At 35.5% G+C, this 27,778-nt stretch overlaps 1 protein-coding gene across 1 annotated transcript in view; it reads left to right on the top strand.

The window, feature by feature from the left end:
• The window catches only part of LOC121426085 (sushi, von Willebrand factor type A, EGF and pentraxin domain-containing protein 1-like), a 63,191-nt gene extending 40,427 nt beyond the window's left edge, over positions 1-22,764 (top strand). Inside the window, exons 32-55 of the mRNA XM_041622232.1 lie at positions 181-342; positions 2,682-2,894; positions 3,541-3,858; positions 4,455-4,814; positions 5,338-5,568; positions 5,998-6,151; positions 6,517-6,675; positions 7,075-7,339; positions 7,890-8,180; positions 8,780-8,924; positions 9,738-9,858; positions 10,358-10,491; positions 10,931-11,141; positions 12,162-12,361; positions 12,861-13,037; positions 13,819-14,049; positions 15,448-15,618; positions 16,123-16,326; positions 16,791-16,966; positions 17,886-18,003; positions 18,913-19,107; positions 19,487-19,660; positions 20,790-20,940; positions 22,058-22,764. Coding sequence (XP_041478166.1) covers positions 181-342; positions 2,682-2,894; positions 3,541-3,858; positions 4,455-4,814; positions 5,338-5,568; positions 5,998-6,151; positions 6,517-6,675; positions 7,075-7,339; positions 7,890-8,180; positions 8,780-8,924; positions 9,738-9,858; positions 10,358-10,491; positions 10,931-11,141; positions 12,162-12,361; positions 12,861-13,037; positions 13,819-14,049; positions 15,448-15,618; positions 16,123-16,326; positions 16,791-16,966; positions 17,886-18,003; positions 18,913-19,107; positions 19,487-19,660; positions 20,790-20,940; positions 22,058-22,373 — 4,877 coding nt within the window. The 3' untranslated portion in view covers positions 22,374-22,764. The remainder of the gene's footprint in view (positions 1-180; positions 343-2,681; positions 2,895-3,540; positions 3,859-4,454; positions 4,815-5,337; positions 5,569-5,997; positions 6,152-6,516; positions 6,676-7,074; positions 7,340-7,889; positions 8,181-8,779; positions 8,925-9,737; positions 9,859-10,357; positions 10,492-10,930; positions 11,142-12,161; positions 12,362-12,860; positions 13,038-13,818; positions 14,050-15,447; positions 15,619-16,122; positions 16,327-16,790; positions 16,967-17,885; positions 18,004-18,912; positions 19,108-19,486; positions 19,661-20,789; positions 20,941-22,057) is intronic.
• The last annotated feature ends 5,014 nt before the right edge of the window (positions 22,765-27,778 follow it).

Raw genomic sequence — 27,778 nt, 5'->3', positions numbered from 1 at the left:
GTGTTAATGAGTGTTAATTAATAATCAAATTACCTCATGCTAAACAATTGGCGAAAGTTTTAATGATTAGATAAGGGTATCAATCTTGCTAGTTTGGAGAATTACAGATAATAAAAAAAAGGTTTTGATGATGCAATTATCTTGAATGGTACTGTATATTTTTCCACTTTCACCTTACAGAGCCATGTCAGCCTGGCTCCTTCTCTCCGTCTGGTTTTGTTCCTTGCGATCTATGTCCGTTGGGTTCGTATCAAAATCAAGTGCAACGGACATCCTGTGACCTTTGCCCTGGACATCTTTCAACCAATAACACTGGAGCACTATCGGTGCAGGAATGCACAGGTAAGAAGTAAAAATAAATCATGATTGTTTGATAAAACTAACTAAATCTGTTTTAAGTGTATATGAAATATGTAACATAAATATGGTTTTGATTTGTTTCTAAATTCGGTCAATATTTCATACTTCTCACACTTATAATACTTTTGTACAGTAGAGTATATTTTTGGTTCTTGCTGGAAATGCACTAGCACGCCACCACTTGCAAATGTTCAGATTCTTATATTTTGTCCAAAATAATTGTTATTTATTAGGTGGTCTGTCTTTGACAGATCACCTCTTAATTTCGTCAGAATTTTCTTATTTTTATTTATTTATTTATTTTTACGGATTTTCTTGTCGCCAAGTTATCTCAAAATGGACTTGGTCAATTTAATTGAATTTCATGTCATCTATAGGATCTGTCATGGACACGTCAAAATAAGCTTTTCAAGGTCATCAGGTCATGATGACGTCATCTAGGCGCCATTTTGTAAAATCACATTATCAATCATATCTCCATTATCAATTATCAAAAATCAATCAAATTACAATCACATCAACTTCAGGTCAAGGGTCATCAGGTCATGTCATCAAAGCTCACCTGGAGGTCACGACGCACGCGTACGCGCGCGTCAAAATTTCAAAATGCCCAAAATCACTTTTTGACCAAAGTAGAGTACGTTTCAGGTCATTTTAAGCATTTTAAAATTTTGTGCGTAACGCCTTAACGCAACGCAGAAACACTGTTTTTTTTTTACATCTTTGCATTGATGATAAAATTCTGAACAATTTGATACCTTGATACCTTGATCAACCTTCTACGACCATTTATGACGAAATTAACACCCGTTGAAGTTTGCAGCACGTGTGCGCGCGAGCTCTCACTATAGGCCATATATGGGCAAAAATATGCCTATCGAAAATTCACTGTAGCTATTTAAATAGTCCATTGACCCCCAATTTTTTTTTCATATATCGATAGAGTATGAGTTGTAGATTTGATTTCATGTCATCAATGTCCCTAAATTATATCATGACGTCATCAAGATGGCGCCTAAACTAAAAATTTCATTTTTTCAAAAATGACATCAAATTTATGCGAATTTGGTTGTAACTTCTCGAACATAGATCGTTTTTCGCCCAGATTTTGATAAGCAGTAGATTAGAATGTACTCTTTCTTGTCAGTTGACATGAATTTTCGTTTTGAGAAATGCATCATTGCGTAAAACAGCGATGAAAAGAGGCATGTCATTTTTCCTTATTTTGTGTGTAATGTCTATGGGAATTGACTTTTTGTCAAAACTAGATTCGACATTCCTCTATTTCGTGAGCCATATCTCCATTGTTTCTTGTCAGTTTTCCCTGAGCTGTTAGTATGTTGTAGCTGAGATTCTGAGCTTTTGGAAGTGTGCTCTTCATTTTTTGATCAGATGCCGGTATCATGCCCGTTTTTCACTTGCAAAATTGGATTTGTAATTCTCAAAATTGCTTACGTGTATTCTCTATGGGGAATATCGTGGCTCAATGGATAACGCATTTGACTTGCTTTCTGAAGGGCGTAGGTTCGAGTCCTGGGGTAAACAAGATTTTTTTTCCATTTTTTTTCTTTTTACCTGCTCGTACATGATCCTTCATGATAATTTAATGGTATAAAAGTTAAAATTCAGCAAGATAAAACAGATTTTTATTACTTTCATATCACATGTATTGTCGTACATCAAAGAGACCCTTTTCACAGTGCTTTATCATCTCCCGTCTTTCACAAGTATTCCATCCATAATGAGCATTCCGTTGTCATCATGAAGATCATATTGATATGCATGAACATGGTAATAGTAATCATGATTCCGAGAATAAAGACAGACCACCTAATTCGTCTGCATGACAAATTAAATTCTAGTTATTATTGTTGTTTTCCAAAATTTATTTATAATTACAGATTTGGGAATTAATGTATTTACCCTTTGTGTTTATTATTATTACTTTTCTGTTATTTTTATTATCATTGTGATTTTCATTGTCATTATTACTATTATTATTTTGGGGGTGGGGGTTAATAGCTCCAAAATGCCCCAATTGTAGGTCAGAAAATAAGCTTAGCTTGATAAATATGCATGCTTGTGTGAACACATGATGATGATATTTTTTGCTTGTATACACTAGTACATAATACAATGGTAAGATCAAGTCAGGTTTAAGAAAAGAATGAAGAAATGTTGTTTACAAACTACAAACATGCAATCAGCAACAAAATCATTAGTGTGATTTTTCGTGAAGTTACATCACCTTAGTGTGAAAAGTAGTTGATGTCATCCTATTGATACTACTGAGATTCAAATGAATTGTATTTCATTCTTAGATATTAATGAGTGTGTATCTGAGCCTTGCCAGAATGGAGCGACCTGTGTGGACTTACGAGGCAACTTTCAATGCATATGCGCTCCAGGCTTCACTGGCAGCAATTGTGAGATTGATGTCGATGAGTGCGCCCTCTATAGACCATGTCTTCACAGTGGGACATGTCTTGATCGTGTCAATGGCTATTCTTGTATTTGTTTACCTGGATATACAGGTTAGTGTTGTACCGGTATAGAGTGGAAAATGTGTTTTTTTTTTCATTTGATCAAAGTAGTCAATTGTGTACTACTGTGTTCCAATAAATATGAAAATGTCCCAGGATGCACTCTGATACAAGAACCATAAAGACAAATAGTTACAGAGAAATTATTGAGTGAATTAAGGGTTAGGGTTAAGTGAAATTCATAAAAAGCTGTAATATACATGTAGCTTTGCATGATATGATTCTCTGTCATTTGTTAAGTCTCCCAGCTTAGATCGACAGATTGATACATATTCTGTTTAAATTGGTAGTGCCATTGCTCACAAGCATTTTAATGCAAGTTGTATTTTTGGTCAAAATAACACTTGAAAAATGCAGTCTTACTTTTGTAAAAATTAAAGAATACTTGTGGTCTCTCATTTGCCACTTAATATTCTAGTCAAGTATACAATTATGCATACATTTTCAAATCACTGTATGACACATCCCCCATATCATAACAATAAGATCATGGGATGTAAATTAAAGAGATAGATTACAATGATCACAAATTTTCTGTATATGCTTTCCAAGTTTACACCTAATCATAAAATGGTTTGCATCTTTTTGTTACATGACCATAATGAAATAGATATCATCATGCTTTATTTTGTTTTAGGGGTGGAATGTGAAAAACCCTTTGATCTCTGCCAGTCTCTGCCATGTCAGAACAACGCAACATGCTTCAGCTCGCCGACCCACTATGAATGCCTGTGCACCCCGGGGTATCATGGTGATGATTGCCAATGGGTGCGTCACCCCTGCTCACCGAACCCTTGCCCCCATGCCGATATATGTCGAGTGGTGGAGGGAGAGTACGGTCCTGACTACGAGTGTGAATATCGCAGAGTCATCAACGAATGTTACAACCAGCCATGCTTCCATGGTGGTTTGTGTTTTGATACATATAGCGGATTCCTGTGTTTGTGTACATCTGGTTAGTATAATACCATAATTGATGCACGTCATCGAGGGCTTTAGTGAGAATTATACACACGAGGTACTTTTACAACAGTTCTGTTATGTCTGAGGCATAGCTGTGGGTGTTTTTGTTGTTTTAATTAAAGGTAGCAAGTGTGGAAAATTATTCTAATGCCCATGGAAAATGATGTGTATTATCTTTTTTATGAAATGAAGATGTGGATCCTTGTTATTTGATTAACCATCCCTATCTTAAAAGTATGACCGGTCATAGACCTCGTAATTAGTACCCAACAATGGTAAAATTTTCCTGTTGGCTTGAATAGCTGACAGTCACATGATTTCAGCCATCCATTTCATTAGATCCTTATCGTCATTATATTATCAATCTTTAAGTCCTTCACTAGCTTTGGTAAATCCCGTCATATGTGTCTATCACTTTATTATTGTATGCAGTGTATTAGAGTACAGGCTGGGAGATGGAAATTTAAGGAGATGAGCAACAGTCCCTGTCAGACATACGACACATCAGGTCTGTTGTCTGAAGCTTGGTATGTGTGGAACACTTTTGAAGTCACACCTTGCATTTTTCTATTCATTCCCAAAATGTAGGTTATGAGGGTCGTCTGTGTCAAATAGATATTGACCTTTGCTTGAGTGACCCCTGCATGAACAATGGGACCTGCTTTGACCTGGATGACACCTTTGAGTGCCTCTGCAAAGAAGGCTACGCAGGAGAGCTCTGTGAGAGACACAGAAACGCATGTGATGATGCACCCTGTCTTCATGGAGGATCATGTCAACCTATAGAGGGTGCTTCTCATCTCTATACGTGTGAATGCCTTCCAGGGTTCATAGGTCGCAACTGTGAGGTCAATAGAGACGACTGTGCATCCATTCCTTGCTCCAATGGAGCGACCTGCATGGATGATGTTGATGGATTTACCTGCGCTTGTACTGAAGAATTTACAGGTTTGTAAATCTAGTAAAATTCCAAGTAACTCACTGTGCAAGCCATGTGGCACACCTTTTCCAGCTTATTTTCAATACCATAATTTTTTTCAATTTGTCTTATACTTCATTAGAACTTTAGTTGATTTTTTTTTCATAATAAAATTGGCAATCAACAAGCATGATGATATTAAGAAGGAAAATAAATATTGACAGTAATAATTAAACAAGAGTAAAAATAATTGCACTGATATTACTGATGCTATTTATTATAGCATGATAATATTAATATCAATTCACAAGAATAATGTTGATAATCATAATAATAATAATAATAATGATCAATAACAATGATGACATTAATGATACTAATAAAGTTTGAGAATGATGACCAAAGAAATGATAAAGGTTGTAATATGAGGAGAACAAGGACAATATTGGATGACAAAGAGCACATGTTTACAAAACAAGGGCTAATACTTGAACAGGAAGATTCTTCTATATTTCCAGCAGAGCTTAGCTAGGATTTCTGTTTTCATAATAGGTCCAACATGTGATGTGAGTATCGACCTGTGTACCCAGAAGCCTTGTGGTCCCAATGCTACTTGTTTGGACCAGGTTGGTGGTTACCAATGCCTGTGCCCTCCTGGTAGGACCGGGGAGGTTTGCCAAGATGCTGTAGATTTCTGTCAGGGTGACGATCAGTGTTTGAATGGAGGTAGCTGTATCAGCCATCAGGAGACCTTCTCATGCCTCTGTGTTCCTGGGTATCAAGGTAAGCGAGATGAAAGCAGAGTAACGTTTCTTCAACATTTTTTTCTGGAAGATATGACTTTATACCTTTATATGAATCTATATTACTTGAAGTATAAATAAAATATTTTTTCATAAAAGTAAAGTGATTGAATATGGGGTTGGGAAAATAAAAACATTGAACGGTGCTAATCAGGAATACAGGCAATTATTTTCTCGTTTTAATCTTGAAATCTTGGAATTATGAAAAGAATGTGACCTTTCATATCTTAAAAAAATAGCAGTAGGAATGATATTTCCTACAATATTTGATGAATTATATCTGGAGATTCAAAATGCATGTGCTTCATGTGATTTTCCAATCTGTTTATGACTTTTATTTAATTTTTAGAGGACGTGAGTAATATGTTTATATGTCATGCATGTTCATTACTTTGATATGTGTAACCAGGGTCCCAGTGTGAAATAGACATTGATGAGTGTGCAAGCGCACCCTGCTTTCACGGATCAGCGTGCCTGGATTTGATAGGGAACTTTTCATGTGTATGTGCATCTGGATTTTCTGGCCCTACTTGTGAAGAAAACATTGATGATTGTTTGTCAAGGTGAGACAGTCTTTTTTTTTGGAAGATAGGACCAAGAATAATTTGCATTTCAGTTTCATAATCCTGTGAGAATTGTAATTGTTTATTTCTCCCCAAGAAAGTATTTCATATTTCATATATTTTTGTGAGTTGCTTTATTTCAGTTATTTACCTCAATGAACCATATTACATAAGTTGCATTTTCCTTCATCCAACACCAATGTTGTTAAAAGCTTGTACCACTGCTTTAGTTTAATGTACTCTAATAAATGATGATAATAATGCAATTATCAATGATATGTAAGAATTCACATTTTGTTTGGATGCATTTGCCATATTGGATAATTTCTTGATATAGCAGTCTCACACCATATTCTATTCCACAGTCCCTGCATTAATGGAACATGTCATGATGGGATTAACTCTTGGTCATGTGACTGTTTCAATGGATACCATGGCGAAGTGTGTGATGTTCCCATTGATTTCTGCCAGGACGCACCTTGTTTGAATAATGGCATCTGCCTCAGTCTCCAAACTGGTTTCAGGTGAGTATAGTTCAAGCATCGATTACCAATCCAAGGACACACAAATGTCAGCTAAGTTTACATTGGGTTGATAATGATAATGATGTTGATGATGCTGACTCAAACAAATGGAAATTAAAGTTGAAATGTGGAATGGCATAACATTTCAGAGCTCTGGTTGGCTGTAAGAATTTTTTTTGTGTGTTTTTCCTCTTTGTTTGATTGTTTGTATTGTTTTGTACTTGCATTTGCCCTTGATTAATTTTGTATAGTGCTTGTCGAAAAAATATTGGGCATGTCTTTCATACTGAACCAGTAGATATAGGGGTCATAATGAATTTCCTCAATTTACATTTTTGTAATTATATAACAATATATTTCTATTCTAATTTTCTTTTTGTCTCTATCTCTCTCCAAAAGTTGCACCTGTCTATCAGGTTTCACTGGACCCACATGTGAAGTGAACATAGATGAGTGTTCTAGTTTCCCCTGTATCCAAGGATCGTGCCTGGATGATGTTGATAGCTACACCTGCCAATGTGATGAAGGCTTCACTGGAATCCGCTGTGAGACAGACCAGGACGAGTGCCGTAGTGCTCCATGTCTGAATAATGGGACTTGTACTGACAGACCAAGGGGATATACCTGTCAGTGTCCTGTAGGGTTTGAAGGAACAAATTGCGAGGTAAATGGATTTTCTGATTATTCATAGGGGTTGTACAAGTATTGTGACGCAGATTATAAGTCTCTGGATTTTGAACCTGTAGGTTCAGGGTTCATCTCCCACAGCAGAACATGTGTCCTTTAGCAAGGTATCTCTCTACATTTGCCACTCTCCACCAAGGTGTAGTAATTGAGTAGCCAGTAGGTAGGAATTTATTGAATGATTAGAGGCCTAATCAGAGTAGCCATGCTGAAGCAATGTGTATAGTACGCAGTGCGTTGAAACATTCTATTGAGTACTATATACAGCTTCCATAGTGATATTATTGTGATCGAGATATTACTATTTGACATTTTAGCATTGTTCTTATGAATTGTCGCAAGATAATTTCAGGGTACAAAACAAAATTTGAGATAAGTACTAAGCACATTCCAAGGTTAGGGTTAAACATAATTATTTGAATATATTTCATCCCATAATAGTAACATATGTAACAAATAGAGGCTGCTAAAATTTGTAAAGATTGTACTCATTTATCTGTTTTATTGCCTCCCTCCTTCCTCATGAACAGATCAATGTGGACGATTGTTTTAGCAATGAGTGTGAAAACAATGCCACCTGTGTTGATGAAGTGGCTGGCTTCCGTTGCCGATGTCCCCAGGGTTACACTGGTCTGCTGTGTCAGCTCCCGGTGACCCCTGCCTGCTCATCGTACCCCTGTGCTAATGGAGGCTCCTGTCTGGAGGATGATGTTGGGTTCAGGTGTGAATGTCTGGAAGGCTTTAATGGCACTACATGTGAGATTGATGTCGATGACTGTGTCAACAATGGCTGTGAGAATGGGGCTACTTGTATAGATCAGGTAGATTGAACATGGCCCACAATTAATGAAGATGGTCCTGGCTGTATGGATATTTGTTTTGAAATCAACATTTGTTTAAAAACAAATTCCAGGGACCTTTGTTCCAGGGATTTTTTTTTGCTGATATTTTTAGGTTCTTTTTAAACATACACTCAATCATTCATATTTGATTTTAATAATGGTATGATTTTTTATATGTATCTCCATTTACCATTTACAACTGTAAGTTCATTTTTTTTCTCATTAATTTGTATATCTGTATAGTGAAAATTGAAAAAGTGAAATAAACCAATAAATCAAACAAGGAGTAATTAAAGTAAATGAAATTTGAAAATATAGGCGTGCATATTGTTGAGTGCTCATCCAACCATTCTTTGACAAAATAAACAGATATTTTTTAGAATACTACAGAAATATAGGAACACATATAAGATTGTGTAGATGTAAGCCATGAAACTGGATGTTCGAATGTAAAGAAAGATAGAAAGGAATCAACCTAGAAGCAGAATGCCTCCAATCATTAGCGGTGAGCAGAGAAGCAATGTGGTTGTCCTACAGATGAGAATGCACTGTTGTGATTTTGTCCATTTGTTCACCAGGTCCTTGGCTACATCTGCCAGTGCCCACCAGGTTACAACGGGACGTACTGTGAGATGAATATTGATGAGTGTTTGTTGCAACCATGTTTGAACGATGCTACTTGCATTGATCAGGTATCTGGCTTCCAATGTGTGTGCAAAAATGGTAAGTTAATAGTATGTTGCTATTTATTAGTTTACATGTTTAAGATAAGAAAAAATAAAAAAAAACAGGGAATTATATAAAATATAAAGTATTTGTCATCTTTTTTGAGCAGTGCGGTCTAACAAGTTTTAATTTTTGACTTGTGATCATGAGGTTGTTTAATCTGATATTAGCCTTGTGAACTTTGGAAAGACATCAATGTACACTTTTGCACCCTTATTATATAGGTGTTCAATGGGAACAAAATAGGACGTCATTGTTAATATTTCTGGATATGCAATTTGCTGTACTTATAATAGCTGCAATACTCCCTAGGAAGTGGAGATTGTGCATACATTGTGTGCATTCAAGCTAGAATCTGTAGACACAGGTAAAAATGTCAATGCTGTTGAATTTTTGATTAGCTTCACTACTTATCAATATATTATTACTCAGGGAGTGAAGATTGTTCTTGTATCATGTGCATTTGAACCATAATCTGATGACAAGGTTAATGTCAATTTTGTTAGATTCTTGATTTGCTTTACTACTCCTTTATATGATATCCCATAGGGAGTAGAGATTGTACGTACATCGTATACAGTCAAGCAAAAATGTGATAGTCTATGTGAAAATATTTGTGTAAAACACTTAAATATTCTGATGTGGATGGTAAAAAATCAGGATATTATCATAACTAGTAGTAGGAGTAGTAGTAGCATTATTATTACTAGTATTATTTATTCATTTTCATATATTACGCAGACCTGAAGTTGTTATATGAATTAATTATCTTTTTAATTAATAAATTCATTGGCATTTCTTATTATGCAGGATACACAGGGCATGTTTGTGATACTGACATAGATGAATGCGGCTCAAATCCCTGTATGAATCGTGGTTCTTGTGAAGATGCCATTGGTGGATACATCTGTAACTGCACTGTTGGATTCAGGTAAAAAAAACAAAAACAAATATGTTAGAATACATGTACATAGAAGTGTTGTGGTGCAGCGGATTAGCCTTCAGACCTTGAACTATTTGGTCCAGAATTCAATTCCCATCCAGCACTCACACCCTTTTGCAAAGATTTCATCTACATTTGCCACTCTCCATCGAGGTGAGGTAAATAATGATCAGAGGAGCTGTTGTAAAATCGGGATGATATTATGCAGCATGTAGAAACGTAGTATTAAGTACTGTAAATGTTGAATATCATTATTCAAATTATATTTGCTTTAAGAGTGAAGTAGTCATAAAGCATGTAACCAATGTCAATATATTGATGTGGCAAACTATTACATCTGCAGCAAATTGCTTGTAAGTTCGTACTGATAGCAGCATGGTCATACCTCCTGTCATCAGCACCTCCAAAATAACCCAGTCCTTTGAAATGGATATAATATGTCTTGCCATTGGAATTTCAATTTCATCTGTTTGATTGGCTGTTACAGGGGGATTCACTGTGAAGAAGCCAGCATGGAATGTGAAAGCAACCCCTGTCTAAATCAAGCAACTTGCATGGAAGGATATACTCAGTTTGTTTGTCAGTGTGCCCCTGGTTACACTGGACTTCTTTGTGAAACAGGTAATCTTGAGCATTCAAACCTCTTATAGCAAACACCTGTATAGAAAGACCACCTGACTATTACGACCACATGATTGGTTACCCTTTTATTAGCATGCATTTCTGCAAGAATCGTCAGAAGGAGGCTGGTTATTCTGAAAAAAAAGAGGAATAATTTTAATTTTTTCTTAAAGATATGTCTTGCCTTTACTGTCTTAACCATTTACAGTTTATTTTGTGTATTACCCAGCTGGCATAAAATCAGTGTTCAGTTTCAAGATAAATAAATGCAGTAGTAGGAAACGCTGATTTTTTTTTATCATGAGAAAGTTTGTCATACCAAGGATGTCACTGTCAGCGTAGATCTAGATTTCTTACAGTTAAATAAACTGAGCTTGGTAAGATCATGAAATGTAAGGTGGAAATATTATAGAAATGCATTATTGTTTTGATTTTGCAGCATTACCCTCCGATTTTGATGTCATCTTTAACTCTGGGTCTGAAGTAGTCCACCTTGCTGATATTCAGTCAGGTCATAGCAGTCATATGACTGTCTCATCCTGGATGCGAGTTTTGGCGGCACCACAAGATTTCCTTATCTTTGGTTACATTGTTAATGATGAGGCGTACTCACTTTTCAATCCCTGCAGTCTCAAAGTCTTTAGTAAAAGGTAAGCTTAATATGCATCATCATTCCTTTTAAAGTACTTAGGGAATTGTAAAAATAAAGATATCAAGGGAAAATATAATATTTAATATAGTGATGTGTATTTTTTTGTGCTCATTGACAATGTTTAATCTCATTATTGTGACACTTATATTCTGATAAGCAGTTTGGGAGCGAAGTGTCTCTGTCCTGAAGAGTATGGTATTACTTAAAATACATAATTAATTTATATCATTTCTTTTATTATTTCATCATACAAAGCTAAATTAGAGAAACACAATACAATGAGCAAGAACAATAAACTTACAGAAGTAAATGTGTTATATTGATACAAACAAAACACAGCGATTCACATTATCACTATTTCATAATTCTTTTTTTTTAATTCAACTCATTTATTTAAAGAATTTAATGCTAAGAATAAATGTGCATGGGGGTTACATAAACAATTGACAGCTTTGTTATTGATTGATTATTCATTTGTCATTTTCAAGAACTCACACAACAGAGAAATGATATAACAAATAATTAAAATGATTTCGATTGGCCGTTGAGTTGCCTTACCATGGTAGTTGCCATAATGGTAAAGTTACCATACTTCCAAGTCTATATGAAGTGGCCCTATTGGCCCAACCAACCGATGTACTCTGGAGGCTGTACAAGATATAACATTATAAGCGTAAATGAAATGGGTTAATGAATTAGTTAATCATTAATTTATGTTTCTTTCTAGGGTGAATGCCTATAGCTTTTAGAAATGAATGAACTTGATGATGGGTTAAAATGATTTATTCACTACAAAGTAAAGTCCAAATAACAGCCCAAAAGTAGAAATCAATCCATTTGTAGGTGCACACTAATTCAACTGCAGTGGAGTATTTGTATGTTTTTTGTGGTAAATTGTCTGAGGTAATAGCTAAATATAGAAAAAAAAACATACTACATAACATCTGATAATTTTTTGTATAATAAAATCATGTTTTAATGCTAAAATCATTGATTTTTTTCATTGTTTCTCATTCAGTACATCGTTCAGCATAGGTTCGTCATTGTGTGACAATGCCTGGCATCACATTAGCCTTCAATGGTCATTTGAACCTGATATTAGCTGGATCCTCTCCGTCGACCAAGGCAGAACGGTATTCAGGAACAGGACCTTGTCTTCTGCTCGAGGCATTGGACAGGGATCAATAGTAATGGGCTCGGATAGCATGGGGCAGAAAGGTGAGCTTCTGGAAGAGTGATCTTGTTGACTGGTCAGTCTTGGTACAAAGATTTCTGGCCTGCCCCCCCCCCATTTAACCCCCAAAAAATGCCTTGTGCCCCTGATCTTAAGTTAGCCCCCCCCCCCCCAGAAAAAAAAAATTTAATTATAGATTATTTTCTCACAGAGATTTGCAAAATTTCCTAATATAAACCTCTTCTTTTTTCCTTGTCATAAAATTGTGTAAAAGAATGTGAATGTAACAGATTTTGGGTTGCTCCAGTACAAACATGTAGTATGCCTTGTACCAAGTTTCTATGCATCAGTTAAAATAGTGCTGCCATGGAAATGACTGAATGTTAAACGATCAGTGTATCAAAACTGAGTTATCGCATAATGAGAAATTAAATTCATGCTATTTGTTTGAACCACATGCTCGACAATCAATATTTTTTCATTCAAGTAGGCTTATACTGACTGTATTTGAGTCAAGTTTTATGTATTTATATCTTACTCTAGATTACGTGGTGATGAGTGGTGTCAATGTATGGGCTTCTCACCTTAACGAGCAAGCATTGGATGAAATATCATCGACTTGTCAGCCCGCCCTCTTTGGTGATGTCGTGTCGTGGACAGATGTCCTGTCTTCAAAAAACATTACTTCTTCTCAAATAGAATCTCCATCAATGTGTGATGGTAAGTTAATTTTCTTGCTATCAGTATTTACAGCATTTTAAAGAGAGTGGAACCCTTGATAGCAGTAAATTATTTTAAAAATATATATATACATATATAAAAACGTGAAAATCAAAGAAAGAAGTGTGTAAAAGTGCATACTTTTATTGCTTCAGATACACAGGCACATTTTGAAGTCCAGGGCTCCGTAACACAAAGGTTTGCGATGAATTGCAAATATGAAAGAACCGCACTGATTGGTCCCTGGTCAGTATTTTAAACAGAATGCACTTGTAACATTGATATTGATTGGTCAGTCGATTTAGCGATTGATCGCTAATCTTTGTGTTACGGAGCACAGATTATATTAACTTCTCTTTCCTTCTTCGACATGATTATGTATAATGCTGATGTTTGCGTTCAAGTTGCAGATTTTTTTTACTTTTATTATTACACTATCACTAATACATGACGAAAACCTCCATTTGAGAACACCATACCCCAATTTTCCTAAATCAATTATCTTCTCCAATTACGACAAACCCACTGCCCCAAGTTTAAGTATCAAAACACCTGTTTCTTGACCTCGGTCCGAAGATAACACAACAGCCCGAGCGCAAAGCTTGCCGCCATTTCATTTACTTACTTTTATGATTTCGAGGTCGATTTTCTTCGTTCGAAATTGAAAATGGACTAACATTGGATTTCTGAATACAAACTTCTCCAAACGGGGTAGACTAATGAATTCATCCCTACAATTTACTAATTCATGTATCTCTTTATTTACCCCAAATTTCTCCAGCTGTGAATGAGTGCGCATCAAACCCATGCATCCGTGGAGCTTGTGAAAACAAACTAGATGGTTTCCATTGCGAGTGTGAAAGTGGTTACAAAGGAGAACTATGTGCAGACACGCAAGACCTGTGCAGCGATGAACTGTGTAAGAACGCTGCATCATGTCAAACAATAGAAGGGGAACCTATTTGCCTCTGCAGGGATGGGTTCTCCGGGCAGTTCTGCGAAACGAGGAAAGGTAAATGCATCGAAAAAGCAGGCTGTAATTCACTAAAATACACATTTATTAAATTTTTTTGTTCATGGTTTTGCATTTATTAGAAAATGTCATTATGATTTTTTTTCTCCTGACAGACTGTTTACATATTGGTTTAGGATTGGGTACAATACCCGTTACTTGTTTCCTTCAGTACTCTAAATATATGCATATACAGGCACACATTGCCCGAGTGTGCACCTACATCTAATACATAATGGGATCTTATATTCACAATTAGCTAATTCACAGTTCTTTGTGAGGGGGCTTTCACACATAAGCCTTTTAGTCAGCTGGCTATGATAAGTTATTTTCATCATCATTTTTTTCAATAACAAGAGTTGCCCCAAGTGGTTCATCAATTCAAAAATTGAATTTGTGATATTTGTGTTGTTAACAAAATGTAATTGTTGTTATCAAGTAATGGAATGAAAGGAGAATTTAAAAAAAGTGCTGGCGTGTAGCAGGTTGCAAGCACTTTTTCCGGTCTGTATTTATGTGCTTTATTATGTTCTCTGCATTACTTGAATATCAACTTTGAACTATCATTTGAGTATGCTATCAGGATTGAGCCGGATAATTTTCTTTCTAAAACTTATTAACCTTTGCACTATTTTTTATTATACCATAATATCTAGAATTGCAGCTGTTGTTGTAATTTATTGATTCTTTTGTAATATTTTTTGTTAATTTCATGTGTATTTGTTTATTCTGTTCTGTAAAACATTTGTCAATTCAGCTGTCATCAGCTGTGATCATCTTTTAATAAATCTTCAGTCTTGAGTCTTGAAATTGGCTTTCCATAGCGTACATGGCCCCCAGGGGGGGGGGGGTGCGGGCAGTCAAATATATTGCTGTACACACGCCTGACCAAAAAACATGTTTAAAGAGGTTTTTTACAGTTTTGGACATGGTCCACGCGTGAACTCATTAAGGGTATCAAAACAGTGATTTTCAAGAAAAGGGGTGGTTTTGAAAGACTGGTCAATGGTCAATCGCAGGGTCAAATGTATTTAGGGTATGTTTTTTTCCACCAAAATTTTTTTTTTAAAGACTAGCCAAACGTGTTAAGGTTATGTTTTTTTTCCCAAGCTTTTTCCCAGAGGTCATATTTTTGATACATCTTGTTTAGGGGCCAAAATGTGTAAATAAAGCCAGTGAAAAACTTGATTAGGGTTTTTTTTGCACACAGAGAAAAACTTGTTTAGGGGGTGTTTGGAAATTTCTTGGTCACACATGTGTACAGCAGTATATTTAACTGCTTCCCTCCCCCCATGGGACATTGGCATAGGCTTGTTGAAACTTTCAGGTGTTACAGCCATTTAAACATACCCCTTTGATGGTAGATTCCCATTTTGATTGTCATCCTTGTTATTGCAGTTGATGGAGCCTGGTCCCACTGGTCCTTGTGGTCAGAGTGCAGTACTACCTGCGGAGGTGGTACCAGATCAAGGTCCAGGGCCTGTACCAACCCAGCCCCACAGGGAGGAGGTCTAAACTGCTCAGGGAAGGCCGAGCAAGTTGGAATGTGCAACGAGTTTGAATGCCCAGGTATCAATCATAAGTTGTTTAATTAGGAACAATCAGAGCATAGAATGTCAGATTAACAATTATATTGTATGAATGTTTGGTTGGCTATAAAAGCCTCAATCGTAGCTTACCTGGGCTTTTTTCTGAGCTTAAAGATTTTGGTCGCGGATTGCAAAATCATGAAAAAAATCGGTAAAGAATGACATAATCTATGCTGTTGCATAGTTACATTGCACAGAATTCATATATATTTCTTATGTGAATTAATTTTGCTTATTTATTCATGAAATCATACTTAGTACTCTAATTCACTGAATAAAGCTCCTTAATATCTATTTGTGCTGAAAATATGTCGATCATCATATTTTAACCAATGTTTTTTAATTTGATTTTGAAAGGGCATATGTAATATATGGCCCTATGGAAAGCGATTCACAAAGTGACAAAACCTTGGAATGTTAATTCCTTTAGATGTGACAGTTCAATGCATGATTATTGGTGATTATTTTATCTTCCATTCTAAAGGATGTTTGAGGCTACGAAGACCCCTCCGAGGCTACCTCAATTGTGATGAACAACCGGAGATGACAAACTGTACCATCAGCTGTCGTCATGGTTACGGCTTTGCCGAGAGGGTCATGAACAGCTACTACTGTGGGAAGGATACAAACTATCGATGGAATCACCAAACTTCCAAAAATAGAAGGGCTGTTTTTCCTTCATGTACAGGTAATAATTATAATAACATATATATCAGTACATAAAACACAATGCATATATAATTTAACAAAACGTTCAAGATTTACTCAATATTTGACATGAGATGCAGGATGTAAAAAACTGTGTTATGTTATCCTTAAAGGCATATGATATGAAACAGAATAATAGCTTTATGTGCTACATGGAAAGCATGACAGCATATATATGCTGCACATGTGCACTTTAATTGATGCAAATGTATTCAATTTGTATGAATTCTTCCTTTATCTTGTCACTCATATTGAAGGAAGTAAATTTAATCAATTGGACTAAATTTAATTTTAAAAATTTAAAGTAAGTAGAAAATGTTTACTTTTTGATATTGACTTCTTTCCAAGGATGTCATATACGTGTTAATTAATGTTTCATAAAGAAATAGGTGTATTTATTATTAAAGTGGAACAATTAACATTCAAATTTGATTCAAATTTCAGAACTTTCTAAGAGTCATGGATCCACGGGGGTAGTAGAAGTTGGCTTCCCTGGCGCTGTTTGTTCTTCGGCCAGTGATAAGGAGAGTTTAAAGCAAGCTGCGTATCAGTCACTCAATGCACATTCTGACGATATAGATTGCCTCAAAGACAAATCATGCAAGATTCTTCGTATCCAGGTGAGCATTTCATGATGGTTACCATAGTAACAGTGCTTCTCAGCCAATCCAAATCAAGGAAAGTTGTCAGATCTGACAACTTGTCTGTCAGATGAAAAATGATGATGAATTTCTCCCCAGGTAAACTAAGGTTTTGTGAGTTCATGTTGCTACTTGGTCTATGCCTGCTTTGTCTTCATTTGGTTTCAGCTATTATTGTCTAATCCTTCCCTATTGGAAAGGACACAGCGTTCCACAGTGTTTGCCACAGTGTGTTCACATTGCAGAACATGATTTGAAATCACCTTCACACTGTGAAAATTTGAGCATTTCAAAAGTGTGAATCACAATATTCACAAAGCCGACCATGTGAGCAGTCTCACTGTCGAGGTGTCCACAGTGTGAAAAAAATCTCCACACTCTTGAATTTGACAATTTCAACTGTGTGAATAATATTTTCACATAGTCCAGTATGTGAACACACTGTGATCACACTGTGTAATACTTTATTCTTCCAGCATAGGTCACTGCCAACCAGATAGTCTAACAGCCATTTGACCTAGAAGCCATATAGCTATTCACAATTTTGTCTATTTCAAGTTAGTCTACATTGCATCTACATATCATGTAGATATAATATCCACATAGTCTAACTAGATATTGTCTTTGTGGTTGATGAACTGTCCATGAATCAAATTTTCATTTCACAAAGTGTACAAAAATTAGTAGGCAAAGTAGAAATTAGACTAGCTTGCCATTAGCCTAAATTAAATGTGCATTTAATTAAAAACCTAATTCTGTGACAGTGTGGAATATGTATATTGTCCCTTTTGGAAATTGGTTGCCATGTCATTATACACTTTTGCATGTTCATGGAAAATAATAAGAAACAAAAACACCTCTTTTCATTGTATTTTCTCTGGTCTGTTTCTGTGAGTAGGTGTTGAACTGTCAGCTCGAAACCAACAAGCGTAGGTCGATCCATCCACAAGGAGAGGTCAGAATAAGTATCACAGTCTCTGAGAACGATACCTACGAGCAATATTACCCGGAAGCTGGTGAGTAATGTATAAATGTCAGTGTAGTGGGGTGTTTCATAAAGCTGTTCGTGATTTACGAATGACCTTACAAATGACTTGGGATACCTTTTTTGATGCTATAATCTGTTTGTCGTTCATTGCATATAAAGGTATCACCAGTTTTTCATAAGGCCGTTTGTAACTCATCTTGATGAAACACCCACCAGGGGGCCCAAAACACAAAGCTTAGCAATGATCTACGATGGATTCTATTGACTACAATGTACAATCAGTCGTAAAAATGAAGTGTACGATTAATCGCTGACCTTTGTGTCACAGGACCCTGATTCTTTTACATTCATCATAACTGTTTTTTGAATAAACAGTATTCCTTTTTCTTTATTTCATAATGAATTCTAAAAAAAATCAAGAATTCTGTTGTAAAGAATGTGCGCTTCAAATTTTGGCATGATCACGCAAACGATGGCTGATTTCATCAGGAGAGTTATGATGACCAAGTTCTAAATACATCTGAAATAGCCTTCTATCTGTATCTGTATCGTTCAGTCAGGAAAATACCAGGATTGGAACATCAAATTATGCTAACTTGAAACTTGAAAAGCATGTTACGTGTGGAGTGGCTCGAAGTATTAATTCTGCATTAGTCCTGCATGTTGCACAAATTTTCAATATTTGTATAATGTTCTTGTCCTGTCATGTCATGTATAACCTGTGCACTAAAGATTTTGTCTTGTATCTGTGTTTAAGTAAAATTTCATTTATAGCATCAGTGAAATTCATTATTATGATTATTAACAGACCATTTTCAAGCAATGATTACAAAATTTGTAAACAATACCTTTGGGCAGAAATGCTGCAGAATAAAAAATAACAATATTTTGAAACTAATAAATGTATTAATATATGTAACAATAATCTTTCTTGCAGATAACATTACAGACTTGGAGATTTCAGAGCCACTGGACCTATTCTATTATGATGTGTCTTCACTACTGACGAATGACTCATTGACGCTTGAGATCAATGATGAAATCTTACACAGTGATCCATCTTCCTTCACAGGAGATGTCTGGGAAAACTGTCCGCCTGGATACATAGAGGGCAGTCTTGATGGATATTGCGGTGAGAAAATCATGTGCAATTCGTGAAAGAAAATCATCCTCCATCTGTTTTCTTTTTCATATACACTTGTGTGTAAAAATAAAATTCATTTGGTATTTCAAGAATTGTATGCATTTCTATTCCTTTTCAAGAAGATATTTTGAAATATATTGTTATATTGATTTGAGATAATTCTGACATTTATTTATGATGTTATAAATATCGACCTAATATAATTGTGCTCTTAATTGTTTGTTTGTTTTACATTCAGTACTTTCTCAAACATGACTGTATGTCTTCGTATTTGAGACAGTGTTCCTGGAAATAGGAAGAAATAAAGTATATTTTTAGTAGCTAAGCATATAAACTAAAAGTGTTGTTTCATTCTACTTTTCTGCAGTGCCATGTGGGATAGGAACTTACTATGGAATGGAAGGCAATGCCACTGATTACGAGTGCTACTCGTGTCCTTTGAATACATATCAAGATGAGGAAGGTCAAGATGAATGCATTCTTTGCCCCCCAAATACATTCACTGATGATTTCCATACATCTAACATCACTGATTGTAAAGGTAACATCACTGTAATTCATAAACACTCGATTGTGTATCTTACTTATTATGAATGTTAACTATGTCAGTTGAATACTTGCCTTGATGAATGCATTCTTTGTAATCCAGAAAAACTCACATAATATCACTTATTGTATTGTAAAGAAAATGTCACTGGATATGAATGTTATCAAAATCCTTAGAATACGTACCAAGAAGAACGCATCGTCTGTCTTGCAAAGACTCCCCTAACATCACTAGCTATAAATCAAATGTCACTATGAATATTATAAATGTCCTCTGAATACTTTTAAATATGAAGGACAAGATGGGTGCATTGTCACCTCATTATTGGATTCACCTATTGCATTCTCACCCCTAACAGAACTGATTTTTAATGTTGCCCATATTTTGCTTTGAAGACGACAGTCAAGATATATGCATTCTCCGTAATATTTTGACACATTCACATGACACTGATTGAAGGAAATGCCACTGACAGTAAATATTAGCTACATGTGTATCCTTTGACTACTTACCAATAGATGAATGCATTCTTTGTGTAACCCAGAGACACTTGCATAACATTGCTAATTGTAAAGTAAATATCTCTGATTATGAATATTGTCAAAGTCCTTTGAATACCTACCAAAAATGAATGCATCCTCTGTTATCTGGAGACATTTACCCAACATCACAAGTTATTATACAGGAAATGTCACTGACTATGAATATTATCAATCTCTTTTGAAAACTTTCCAAGATGGAGAAGGGCAAGATGAATGCATTCTCTGCCCTCTAAGAAAGCATCCACTGATTGCTTTCACACCCTAACAGAATTGATGTTACCCATATCTTTACTCTGATGAAGACAGTCATGATGAATGCAATCATTGTCCTCTTAATTCCTTCACTGATGATTTCCATGCATCTCCTATCGCTGATTGAAGTTATGAAGATATAGTTCCAAATAATTGCTAATCATGATCAATAATATTGTAATACAAATTCAAAATTAATTAAATAACTTTCACCGGATTCATTAACATGTTATTTAGGTCCATATTTTGATCACAGATTTGGTATTCGACTTTTTAGCAAGTTAGACGGAAAATTTGTTCTTGCAATGTCTTCATTTTCTTTGCTATAGTTCCTCCACCTATTCCTGTTATCATCACACTGCCTCCTACTCAACCACCAGATCATTTCCCCCTTCCTCTCATCTTATCGGTGACGACAGGGGCCATCGTTCTCTTGGTCCTGGTTCTCCTCCTTGTCGCATGGTGTAAACGAAGACACCGGTATGTAACTGGCAAGGGCCCAATTAATAAAGACTTAAAATCATAATTGTGTCATTATGGTAGTAACCTGAAAATCCTTGTTTTAATTGTTACAAAGTTACCATGATATAGCAGCCAACTTATCCTTATCAGTGGCAGATTCAAGAGGGGGGAATTTTCGGCCTGTGCCCCCTTCCCCCCTTTTTAGAGTCACAGCAAATAGTTTTAATGGGAATATGTCGTTCATACACAAGTCAGGACCTTATTTTTGTCAATTTTTACATGGAACAGAATGATCTGCATTTTTAGTGACCACCTTTTTTTTGCTTGTCAAATTTCCCTTGGAAAAAGTGCCCCCCCCTGGATCCGCCCCTGATTCTTATCATTGGTTCTTGATGGATGGGCATGATTCGTATTGATCTTGGTACCTTTGCAATATCATAATTGTATTGACTATGAAAAGTTTGATATTAAATAAATGCTTCTTGTACAATGATATATAGCTTAACAAAGAAGCTACAATATCAATTTGTAAAATTATCAGTATAATCGTCTACAACTAGACATTGTTTTTTTATTTATACGCGTATATAGGGGAATAATTGTTCATGTACCTGGCATAATTTTCAGTGATGGCACAATGGTTGATTGCCCCTCTTGATTTATATTTTTAGTGTCAGATTCATAATAATTTATAAATAAAATTGTATGAATCTTAATCAGATATTTTGCTGAAATCAGAGTCATGACCAGCCATATATTCATTTTAGCAGGAAACTTTGCTGACTGTAATAATGATTGGAAATAATAACTTGATCTATTGACCAGTGGTGGCTTTACATGAGCTTGCTTTATCAAAAAACAAGGATCCAGATCAATATCTTATAAAGTATGGTATATATGGTACACATCATTTGCTTGGGCATTATAATAATTGCACAACGTTTATCTTTGAAATTGTCCAAACATTCTCGGCTATGCCTTGGGCATGCAAGAGCTACTCTAAAGGTACTTTATAGTTGTAGTTCTTAATGCATAGATGACAGATTTAAGAATCATAACTCATACTGTTTAATTCCTCAAAAACTGATGGTACGCAAGTTGAAATTTATATCCCACTGTCCATTCCATCTTCCAGAAACAAGACAGGATCATTTCCCACCCAAGATATTCAGATGTTAAACGCAGCTACAGCCGGAACCAAAGGCACCAAAGGAACCTATAAATCCTCTGAAGAACAAAGTCCAGGGATAACGAACCATGCATTCGTCTTTGGAGGCGATGATAGCTCCTCTTCTAAGGAGAAGATGTCCACCATGGACAGTGGAGACACCAACTTTACCTTCAGAGAATCATCTTCAGATTACCCGACGCTTAGAGTTGGCACAACACCGCAAGACGACTTGCAGGTTTACTTACCACCGAAAACGCCAACTACATTTGGAACAAAATAACAAATCTCTGTGTTGACTGTGCACTGTGTGTAATCCAAATAGAAAAAGTATTTAATAAGTGTAATATTCTGCTTTTGCATGGCACTTAATACATTGGAACATCTCTCCGCACTTTACATTTTTCTCATGACCCCAGTTATCGGATCTTGGTCCGCCTGCATGTATGCTCACTCTCCACTACCTTTGGAGTATTCCAACAAGAGTTTCTGAATTCATCTAGGCATAAAACTTCCAAGTTGACGGGTAGAAAGTAAAAAATGTGGATTTACTATGATCATTATGGCACGAGGCCTACATGTTTAATAGTCGCTGTGTGTTTCAAGAGTTTAAAAGCGTGTGCTTTTCATGATTTAGCCATTTCCAGTTTTCATGCAAGTATTTTTTCTTGAACTCTTCGAAAAGGAAGAAGTGCTCATACAAGCTGACACTTTTGTTGCCTGTAATATTGTCATTCACTTAAAAAGACTTGTATCAATATATAATTTTGCAACAAAGCCTCAGGATAATACAGAAATGTAATTTTACAGGATTTATAAATTTATACCTTTTTGAAAAACTGTATATAAATTTTTTTATATGGATTGTAATTGTATATTTTCAACATGAATTCGTTTGTAGTAATCACAATATCAAGATTTGTATAAAATAATTATATGGGTCCTGATGAGATGATTGGCTGAAATCTACTATGTGACCAGTAATTTTGAGCTTAGCATGAGTATTTTCTAAAGACAGCTACTTATGACTAGTTCTGTTGTCTGGACACGGTTTGAGTTAAGGATGTTTTATCAAATAATAATGATCCTCATCACTATCTTATAAAACTTATAATACAAATCATTTTCATCAGGCAGTATAAAATTACTTGATGATGTATATTATACAAATATACTAGGCTTTGAGTAAGTGTAGCGGGAATTACTCATCCGAGGTTGGACTGGCATTACTATTTTTTCCTGAGGGGAAAAATAGTGATTTTGCCAGTACAACTGAGGATGAATAATTCCGTCTATACTTTCGAAATAAAGGCCTGGTATATTTGTTTTATATCCTACTTTAATAAGTTAGACCAATAGATTCTGATAATCTAGTTCTTGTACTCTTAGTTCATCCTTTTTTTTAATCTGAACCAAACCAGCCACGCTGACTGACCTACTTTTCCTCAAGTGCTTAGCTACACGCTCAGTGCGTGGAACGTGCTTGCGCCGTCATGATCACGGAATAGCACATTTTCTTTGTTGGGCATTTCATTTTCGACATCATCGCAAAGTAGTGCGAATATGTTTGGTCACATGATGCTATTTAAACCAATCAGCATACAGGATTTAATTTATGTAGGGTATAATGAGTTACACCCTGCTTGTTTACTTAATAGGGAAATATCTACATTCTGGGTCTGTATTCCATGAGGCCCGAGGATGGTGGGGTTAAAGGTCATCTAGGTGTCAAAAGGTCAAGTTTTGTTCAAATTGCTCTCATTTTTTTAATTTCTACATCAATTATGGTCACACATGATGCAAATGATCCTTGAGTAATACCACGGAACCAAAGGAACCTATAAATCCTCTGAGGAACAAAGTCCAGGGATAACGAACCATGCATTCGTCTTTGGAGGCGATGATAGCTCCTCTTCTAAGGAGATGGCCACCATGGACAGTGGAGACACCAACTTCACCTTCAGAGAATCATCTTCAGATTACCCGACGCTTAGAGTTGGCACAACACCGCAAGACGACTTGCAGGTTTACTTACCACCGAAAACGCCAACTACATTTGGAACAAAATAACAACTGGGGCAAGAGATATAAGCGATCAAAATCAATCTCTGTGTTGACTGTGCACCGTGTGTAATCCAAATAGAAAAAGTATTTAATAAGCATAATATTCTGTTTTGCATGGTGCTTAATACATTGGAACATCTCTCTGCACTTTACATGTAGTGACCCCAGTTATCGGATCCTGGTCCGCCTGCATGTATGCTCACTCTCCACTACCTTTGGAGTATTCCAACAAGAGTTTCTGAATTCATCTAGGCATAAAACTTCCAAGTTGACGGGTAGAAAGTAACAAAATGTGGATTTACTATGATCATTATGGCACGAGGCCTACATGTTTAATAGTCGCTGTGTGTTTCAAGAGTTTAAAAGCGTGTGCTTTTCATGATTTAGCCATTTCCAGTTTTCATGCAAGTATTTTTTCTTGAACTCTTCGAAAATGAAGAAGTGCTCATACAAGCTGACACTTTTGTTGCCTGTAATATTGTCATTCACTTAAAAAGACTTGTACCAATATATAATTTTGCAAAAAAGCCTCAGGATAATACAGAAATGTAATTTTACAGGATTTATAAATTTATACCTTTCTGAAAAACTGTATATAATTTTTTTAATATTGATTGTAATTGTATATTTTCAAAATGAATTCATTTGTAGTAATCACAATATCAAGATTTGTATAAAATAATGATACGAGTCCTGATGAGATGATTGGCTGAAATCTACTATGTGACCAGTAATTTATAGCTTAGCATGAGTATTTTCTAAAGACAGCTACTTATGACTAGTTCTGTTGTCTGGACACGGTTTGAGTTAAGGATGTTTTATCAAATAATAATGATCCTCATCACTATCTTATAAAACTTATAATACAAATCATTTTCATCAGGCAGTATAAAATTACTTGATGATGTATATTATACAAATATACTAGGCTTTGAGTAAGTGTTGCAGGAATTATTCATCCGAGGTTGGACTGGCATTACTATTTTTTCCTGACGGGAAAAATAGTGATTTTGCCAGTACAACTGAGGATGAATAATTCCCTCTATACTTTCGAAATAAAGGCCTGGTATATTTGTTCTATATCCTACTTTCATAAGTTAGACCAATAGATCTTGATAAACTAGTTCTTGTACTCTTAGTTCATCCTTTTTTTAATTTGAACCAAACCAGCCACGCTGACTGACCTACTTTTCCTCAAATGCTAAGCTACACGCTCAGTGCGCGGAACGCGTATTAGTGCTTGCGTCGTCATGATCACGGGAATAGCACATTTTCTTCGGTGGGCATTTCATTTTTGACATCATTGCAAAGTAGTGAGAATGTTTGGTCACATGATGCTATTTAAACCAATCAGCATACAGGAATTAATTTATGTAGGATATAATATGAGTTACACCCTACACCCTGCTTGTTCACTTAATAGGGAAATACCTACGTTCTGGGTCTATATTCCAATGGGCCCGAGGATGGTGGGGTTAAAGGTCATCTAGGTGTCAAAAGGTCAAGTTTTGTTCAAATTGCTCTCATTTTTTTAATTTCTGCATCAATTATGGTCACACTTGATGCAAATGATCCTTGAGTAATACCACATGTGTGTTAATGAGAATGGTGGGGTCAAAGGTCATCTAGGGGTCAATTGATATGAGGTCATGTCCATTTTTTAAGTTTTTGTTCAACTTGCTCTCATTTCTTTATATCTGCATCAGTTGTGTTTATATATATTCAGTACAAGTGATTTTGGGGTATTACCACACGTGTGTTCTTGAGGATGATAAGGTCAAAGGTCATCTAGAGGTCAAAAGATCATATTCCATATTTCATTGATCACAAAATCAGGCGAGACTCATGGTTGGCAAACCACCTTGTTGAAAGGTAATCATTTTACGTCACAATCATCACAGTAAAAATGTGATTTTGTCACTGAAATTGATGGGCAAATAGTAGTGTGGAGTATTATGCATGAATACGCACGTCATACGGCCTCATACATGTATTACATGGTTGAAATCAGCACTGGGCATGCACATAAGAATAAAAAAAACAACAACAGCTGAACACATCAAACAGGTGATACAGGCTCATATTACCTGTTTGATCTTTGTGAATAAGTTCAATCGGTAGAATTTGTCCAACAAATTGATCAATCAGATTACAAAATCCATGAAAAAAAAAGGCCCACTAAGAGAAACTGTTACATGTATATCACATTCTCAAATTTAGGTGGCACAGTAAAATTATCTCTCTGCGTTGTGGTAAATTTACATTAAGCTCTTAATTTGTGCAAACAACTTCAACACATGGAATCATATCATTTATAATTTGAAGAAGTGTCTTTCCAAATCATTTATTGTAAAGAACCAAACATTCAGCTGACGATTTTGATGTGTTTTGTCGCTGTGAAATTCTGTATTTGCAACATTTTTTACTGATTACATCTGCATGAAGTACTATTCTTATAAATAAACATGAACTTTTGTATTAAATGTTATTGATTCAATCTCATGAATTTTATTAAAGGGGTTTTCATATATTGTGAAGAGAAGAAAAAGAATTAACAAAATAGAGAGGAAATGAGTTTTATTAAGTTATATAAATACCCTAAAATCTTACAAAAAGCTGATTGTGCATTCATTCATTAATTGAAGCTTAACCCTAAAAAGACTGGGGGGGCTGATTCAGCCCCCCCCTCGACATTTTTCGTGATAAATCCGCCGCGCGAAATTTTTTGACCGCGTCGCTCGCTGACTTTTTACTTTCAAGTCTCGTGCAACTTTTGAGACCAAAATTGTGACCCCCGGGTACGCGGTTCCAAAATTACGCAACATTTCGTAAGTGCATGCAGACCCCAAATTACTCAAAAACGTGAATTTGTGTACAAATCCAATGCAAATAGTGTTCTTAACCAAAATTCATAAATGTATCATTATTTTTCCTTTTACTGCTTAAAATCAATTAATTTTATCTTTTTTATGGTCAAAATAAAGTCCCCGACAATTTCCATTGAAAAAACAATAAAAAACAAAAAGTCGAAAAACAATGAAATACATAAGAAATTTAGAAAACAATAGAATACATAAGAAAATAAAAGTGATTTTGAATTTTTTTTAAAATCAATTTGATCAGATGCCTATCTAGAGTGTGTGAAACAAAAATTAGCATTTCAGGGGCATTATTTTATTAATTAGAGCAAACTTATGATTTTACACATAAATTAGCATAATTAATGAGACATGAGATTTTTTGCAGAATTTGATGTTATAGTTTTGTAGATAATGCCATGGGTAACGCGTGTGCCAATTTTCGTCGCGATCGCGCGATCGACGGCCGAGATCATAGGGGGGGGGCTGAATCAGCCCCCCCCCCCCCCAGTCTTCTTAGGCGTCGAAATAGCCCAGTCTATTTAGGGTTAATATATCACAAAAAGATGAGTTTCCTAATATGGCCCTTATAACAACATCAAACATCTAGCATAATAAGAAAACATTAATAATACAAAAAATAAGAAAATTAAAAAGCTCAATTTAATATTAATATTTGACAGTTTGCACTTATTTGAAAGTGTTACTTTAATTTAACAAATAAAGACTTTTTTAATGTTTCTCTACAAATCGTATATAATCTATT

The sequence above is a fragment of the Lytechinus variegatus genome, chromosome 13 (assembly GCF_018143015.1).
Source record: "Lytechinus variegatus isolate NC3 chromosome 13, Lvar_3.0, whole genome shotgun sequence".
NCBI classification, from domain to species: Eukaryota; Metazoa; Echinodermata; class Echinoidea; order Temnopleuroida; family Toxopneustidae; genus Lytechinus; species Lytechinus variegatus.
The sequence above is the reverse complement of the archived record's forward strand: the minus strand, read 5'-3'. Positions and strand labels throughout refer to the sequence as shown.